Source organism: Hevea brasiliensis, chromosome 15 (genome assembly GCF_030052815.1).
Source record: "Hevea brasiliensis isolate MT/VB/25A 57/8 chromosome 15, ASM3005281v1, whole genome shotgun sequence".
Classification (NCBI taxonomy): domain Eukaryota; kingdom Viridiplantae; phylum Streptophyta; class Magnoliopsida; order Malpighiales; family Euphorbiaceae; genus Hevea; species Hevea brasiliensis.
Genome location: NC_079507.1, coordinates 48,925,860 through 48,932,448, shown reverse-complemented (window position 1 = coordinate 48,932,448; position 6,589 = coordinate 48,925,860). Strand labels below are relative to the sequence as shown.

The 6,589-nt window shown below is 28.4% G+C and overlaps 1 protein-coding gene across 1 annotated transcript; it reads right to left on the bottom strand.

Moving 5' to 3' along the window:
- Positions 1–2,378: 2,378 nt before the first annotated feature.
- LOC131174047 (uncharacterized) lies at positions 2,379–2,963 on the bottom strand. The gene is made up of 2 exons (XM_058137084.1): positions 2,739–2,963; positions 2,379–2,651 (listed from the first exon to the last, which is right to left on the bottom strand). Exons 1-2 carry the CDS (start codon positions 2,961–2,963, stop codon positions 2,379–2,381), a joined length of 498 nt encoding a protein of 165 aa, XP_057993067.1.
- Between the last annotated feature and the right edge of the window lie 3,626 nt (positions 2,964–6,589).

Genomic DNA, 6,589 nt, shown 5'->3' with positions numbered 1-6,589 from the left:
TTGTTTTCTTAAGGATATGTTTCAGTTCCCTATTTGAAACTTATACTTGACCACTGGTTTGAGGATAGTAAGGTGTTGCTACTTTATGAGTCACTCTATATTTCTTCAATAGTGTTTCAAATTATTGATTGCAGAAGTGACTTCCTCCATCACTGATTACTACCCATGGTGTGCCAAATCTTGTGAAGATATTCTTCTTAAGAATTTTGTGACCACTCTGGCATCATTTGTTAGTGTGGCTATTGCGTCTACCCATTTTGACACATATTCAACACCAATCGAAATATACTTGTTTTCGCATGAAGATGGGAATGGACCCATAAAGTCTATTCCGTACACATCAACTAGTTCTATTTCAAGTATAACGTGTAGTGGCATTTCATTCCTTCTTGAGATATTCCTTGTTCATTAGCATTGATCACAAGTCAGCACAAAGGATCTCACATTCTTAAATAGATTTGGCCAGTAAAACCCAACTTTCAAAATCTTAGCTGCTATTTTTGTGGTGCTAAAATGTCCTCCATATGATGATGAATGGCAGTGCTGCAAAATGCTCTCTACTTCCTCCTCCAATCTGCATCTTCTTATCAACCCATCATTGCATCTCTTGTACAGCAGAGGTTCTTCCCATGTGTAGAATCGTACATCATGCAGGAATTTCTTCCTTTGTTGGTAAGACATGTTGGGTGGCAATACCCTGCATACAAGATAATTAACAAAGTCAGCATACCATGGGGCTTGAGAGAATACTAATAATTGCTCATCAGGGAATGAGTCATTGATTGGCAAATCCTCAATGTCCCCTATCTCTTCCTGTTTCAGTCTTGAGAGGTAGTCAACTACCACATTCTCGGATCCCTTTTTATTTTTGATTTCAAGGTCAAATTCTCGTAAGAGTAAGATCCATCGAATCAACCTTGGCTTTGCTTTCTTCTTGTTCAAAAGGTACCGGATGGCAGCATGGTCTGTGTAGACAATGACTTTTGATCCGAGTAGGTAGGATCTGAATTTGTCAATTGCAAACACTACTGCTAGGAATTCCTTTTCCGTGGTAGCATAGTTGATTTGTGCATCGTTAAGAGTTTTGCTGGCATAGTAAATGACATGGAGCTTTTTATCCTTCCTTTGCTCGAGTACTGCTCCAACTGCATAGTCACTTGCATTGCACATCACCTCAAATGGTAGCTTCCAATCAGGTGGTTGCATAATTGGTGCTGAAATTAAAGCTTCTTTAATCCTGTTGAAAGAAACAAGGCAATTTTCATCAAAATCAAAGGAAACATCTTGACTTAACAAATTAGTCAGTGGCTTAGCTATTTTGGAAAAATATTTAATAAATCTTCTGTAGAAGCTTACATGTCCTAAAAAGTTTCGCACTCTCTTGACTGATGTTGGTGGTGGAATCCTTTCAATAATTTTAATTTTTGCCCTGTCAACTTCAATTCCTCTTTCTGATACCAGGTGCCTAAGAACTATACCTTCCCTTACCATGAAGTGATATTTTTCCCAATTTAACCATGTTTGATTCTTCACATCTTTACAATGCTTTGGATAAATTAGCTAGGCATTCATCAAAAATAGTTTCATAGACAGAAAAATCATCCATAAAAATTTTCATAATATTTTCAATATAATCATAAAAAATGGCCATCATGCATCTTTGAAAAGTAGCAGGGGCATTACAAAAATCAAAAGGCATTCTTCTATATACAAAGATTCCATAAGGGCATGTGAATGTGGTATTTTCCTGGTCTTCTGGGTGAATAGAAATTTGAAAAAATCCTGAATATCCATCTAGATAACAAAATTAAGAATATTTTACTAGCCTTTCTAATATTTGATTTATGAGAGGGAGAGGAAAATGGTCTTTTCTGGTGGCACTATTCAATTTCCTATAATCTATGCACATGCGCTAACCAGTGACTACCCTAATAGGGATTAATTCATTCTTTTCACTTTGAATGATAGTTGTCCCACCCTTTTTAGGCACTACATGCACTGGACTAACCCATTTACTATCAAAAATTGGGTATATAATACCTATATCCAATAGTTTTAGAATTTCCTTCCTAACTACTTCTTTCATGTTTGGGTTAAGTCTCATTTGATGTTCAATAGTGGATTTACTATTTTCCTCCATAGGTATCCTATGCATGCAAATTGAAGGACTAATCCCTTTTAGGTCTTCTATTTTATACCTCATAGCCTTGCTATGGGTCCAAAGTACTCTTAATAATTTTTTTCTCTTCTACAGTAGATAGACCAGCATTGATAATAATAGGATATTTAGAATTTGAGTCTAGGAATGCGTACCTTAGCGTGGAGAGGAGAAGTTTTAGTTCTACTTATTTGGTGTCATCCTATGACTTGCTTTTGGGCTATTCCTCCTTTAGCTCTTCCACTTGAAAGGCTTGAGCTAAGGGTAGGGATGGGCTAGCTTCTAAAGATTGTGCATAAACTGCAATTTCTGTGTTTTCATTATCTGCTGTGTGGTCATGCACTACATATACTTCAGGAGGATCTTCAGGACGTCTTTTGTGAAATTCCTCTGCAACTAGCTTATCAATTATGTCAACCCTTAAGCATTCATCAGGTTCAAGTTCATGCTTCATTGCTCTGAATAGGTTGAATTCCACTTCTTCATCTCCTACCTTGAGAATTAATCGCCCATTCTTAATATTTATAATAGCTCCGGTGGTTGCCAAGAAAGGTCTTCCCAGGATGATAGGAATTTGGACATCCTTTTCCATCTCCAGGACAACAAAATCAACAGGAATGAAGAATTTTTCTACCTTGATGGGAATGTTTTCTAGGATGCCAATCAGGTACTTAACAGACCGATTAGCTAACTGCAGTGAAATTGTTGTGGGTTTGAGCTCTCCTACATCCAGCTTTTGACATATTAATAGAGGTATCAGACTCACACTTGCACCTAAATCACAGAGTATCTTGTTTATATTCATGTTGTCAATAAGAGAAGGTATAGAGAAGCTTCCTGGATCCTTGAGCTTTGGTGGCAGCTTATTTTGCAATATGGCACTACATTCCTCTGTAAGAGTAACAGTCTCATAGTCTTCTAACCTTCTTTTCTTTGAAAGAAATTTTTTAAGGAACTTAGCTTAGGATGACATCTGAGAAAGTGCTTCTGTGAAGGGAATGTTAATGTAGAGTTTCTCTAAAACTTCTAAAAACTTTTCAAACTGCTTATCTAATTTAGCCTTCTGGAATCTCTGGGGAAAAGGTAGAGGAGGTTGATATGACTCTAATGACTTCTTTTTCTTCTTTGTTTCCTCTTCCTATTCCTTTTTAGCTTATTCCTCCTCCTCCTCTGTAACACTTTACCTAATTTGTTGTTGGCTTAGCTAACAAAAAATAGTTCTATTGACTTAGTACCTGAATGACATTAAATTTAGAGGGCCTAAGTTTTTTTTTTAACAAAAATATAATTTGAAATGATATTAAAAAAGTTGTTTGAAAAAATTTATTTTATTATTTTAGTATTATTATGACTAGAACTTATTAAATTTAATTTTAAATTATTTTTTAATATTTTCTAATTAATATATTTTAAAAAATAATTTTTTCAATAGCAATTTCAACAATAATTCCAATTCATTATATCTTGAGACCCGAAAAATTATTTTGTCACCATAAAAGCTATGGTGTTGACTTAGAATTTTGTAGGTCAACTTACGTTTGGATATGGTAATTAATAATTATTTAATTTTATTATATCAAATTATATTTAAGATAATGGATATTATTTTTTATATAATAATTCTAAATCACTCAATTTATATTCTATTTAAATTTATTTAATTTGACTATAATTTAAATTAGATTATTAAACGACTTAAAATCAGTTTATTTTAAAAGGATGCTCATTTAAAATTTAAGATTTAAAGTTAAATATTATTTTTATAAATTTTAATGAATAATTATTAATGAAAATAATATATATAGATTATATGTGATTATGCATGACGTCACATCACTATTAATAAGCAAGTAATTAATAATTATGTGATAACGCATTTTATTATTAATTATAATTATATAATGCATGAGAATGTAAATTTATATAACATTTTTTCATATAAATTATTTTTTTAAAAAATATTTTTTTAGTATTTAATTATAATTTTAAAATAATAATATGTGTTTATATAATAAATGTATAAATATTTTAATAAAATTATTAAAATTTAAAAAATAATTTTATTTTTTATTTAATAAAAAAAATATTTCCATTAATTTATTTTTGGAATACGCTAAACACTAAAAAGTAAAAAAAAAAATAAAAATATATTTTTTACAAAACAAACAAATTTCAATGTCATAATCATAATTATTAAAGGCTCAAAGCGCACTAAGGCATCAAGGGGTTCTAGAGACTAGGTGTAAGGCGCAAGGCGAAGGCGCACGCTTAAGCGAGATGAGGCGCAAAAAAAAATATAAATATAAATATTCCATCAAATTTCAAATAACATAAAATTGAAAATAATAATAACAAATAAGCATTCAAGTGCTAAATTATTAAAATTTTAATAGTCTTTTAATCTTTCATAATTAAAGTTAAGAAATTATAAAGTAATTATATCTTCTTCATCTTTTTTTACACCTTCATCCTCTTAATATTCATTTTCAAAATTAATATTTTCATCATTTCCCTCACCTTTAAGAACTAAAGGAGTATTAACTTTTTTTTTTGAAAAAGATAATGAGTGGTAGTATTGAAAATGAAAATATGAGAGGTTTATAATCCTAAGTATGTTAGTTTGATGAGATTTTGGTAACTAATTATCACTAAGAATACTAATTTTGAAAACTTCTAGATTAATAAATTTCAAGTCGGGTGGTAATGCTTTTTGTCAATGGAAGTACTTACCAAATATGAAAATAAAAAAGGCACGTATTTCTAGCCTTTCGCCTAGAACAATGCGCATGCCTAGGAGCATAAGATGAGGGCCTGATGAATATTGCCTGCATTTCTCCTGTAAAGACGCTAAGATTGGAACCTAGTGAGCCTGGAGTCTGATGCGCGCCTTTAATAACTATAGTCATAATGCAATATTTAAAGATATTATGCAAGAAAGAAAAAAAAATGTTAATCCCATTGGCTTGATAAAAATTTTAAAAGATAAAATCTAGTTATTATATATTACTAAAACACACAACACTTTTATTATTTCTAAGAAACAGTAAAATTATAATTTTATCTTATTTTATTACTTTATTATATATTAAAGGAATATATATTGTACTGTTATTAAAAACAGTAAAAAGATTATCTTGCCCCTCTTGATTTCTTTTATTAGTTGTTCTGTCATCGTTCTCGCTGATCATCAATGACTCGGCGATAATTCCACCCACATATTAGGCAATTATTCCACTCGCACATAGCACGTGCCCACACTAACAGAAGCTTCAAAGTTTGCAGCAAATATTAACAAGTTTTCCAATAGCATTATCCATATAATGTTCATTTTTTTCATAATAAAATGCATAATAAGATATAAATCTTTATACCATTCTATTAGCTAAAATAATTTAATAATTAATGGTCATAAAAATATTGTTATGTGCATAGTTTGAAGAAAAAAAAATGTTATTTTTAAAGAATATATTATTTATTTATTATTTATTATTTTTTCTAGCCAATATTTTTATTATCATTTATTGAATATATTATAATAAGTAAATAATAAATATTATCTTATTAATATTTAATAATCTTAAACTAAACTATATATGTAACTAATATAAAATATAGTGAATTATTAAAATTTTATTTCAACTAGAATTATTAAATAATTATAGTAATTATTAATAGATAATAATTTATTTTTAAGATGTAAGTATAATATTTTATATTATTATAAAATAAAATAGTAAGATTTTGATCCAAATTATTATCCTTTTGTTACAATATTGCATTAAAATTTTATTTCAATTGAATTGATTAAATCATTTTAATAATTGTTGATAAACAACAGTTTTATTTATAAGATGTAATTATAATATTTTATATAATTATAAAATAAATTGGACACATTTTCAATATAAATATTTTTCTATTTATTATTAAATTAATATGATAAATATATATAAAAAAAAATACCCGCAGCACCACGCTGGCTTTTAATACTTGTAATTACATAGTTTCAAAGAAAAAATAATTATATTAAAATATCATCAAATAAAATAAAAATAAATTCTTTTTTCTATATATTTGTATGGAATTTCAACTCAATTGCAAAAAAAAAAAAAAAATCTTCTTCATATTGGTAGTCTCACTTAAATTTACTTGTTTATGAAATTAGCATTATATTATATATTACAATTGCATGTGTTAAATTTTTTTTTTTTTTCATAATGGAAATTGTGAAGATTTGACTGCTGAATTTATTGAAATTAATTATTTAATATTTTTTTACAGCAATTATATAATGTTTTAAAAAAAATTTAAAATTATTAAAAATAATTGTAAATTTAAAAATATAGAAAGAATTTATTTTCTAAAATTATTTTTTTTAATATTTACTATATTCTTGTTATGTATGGTTAATTTGCATGTATTACTTTATTT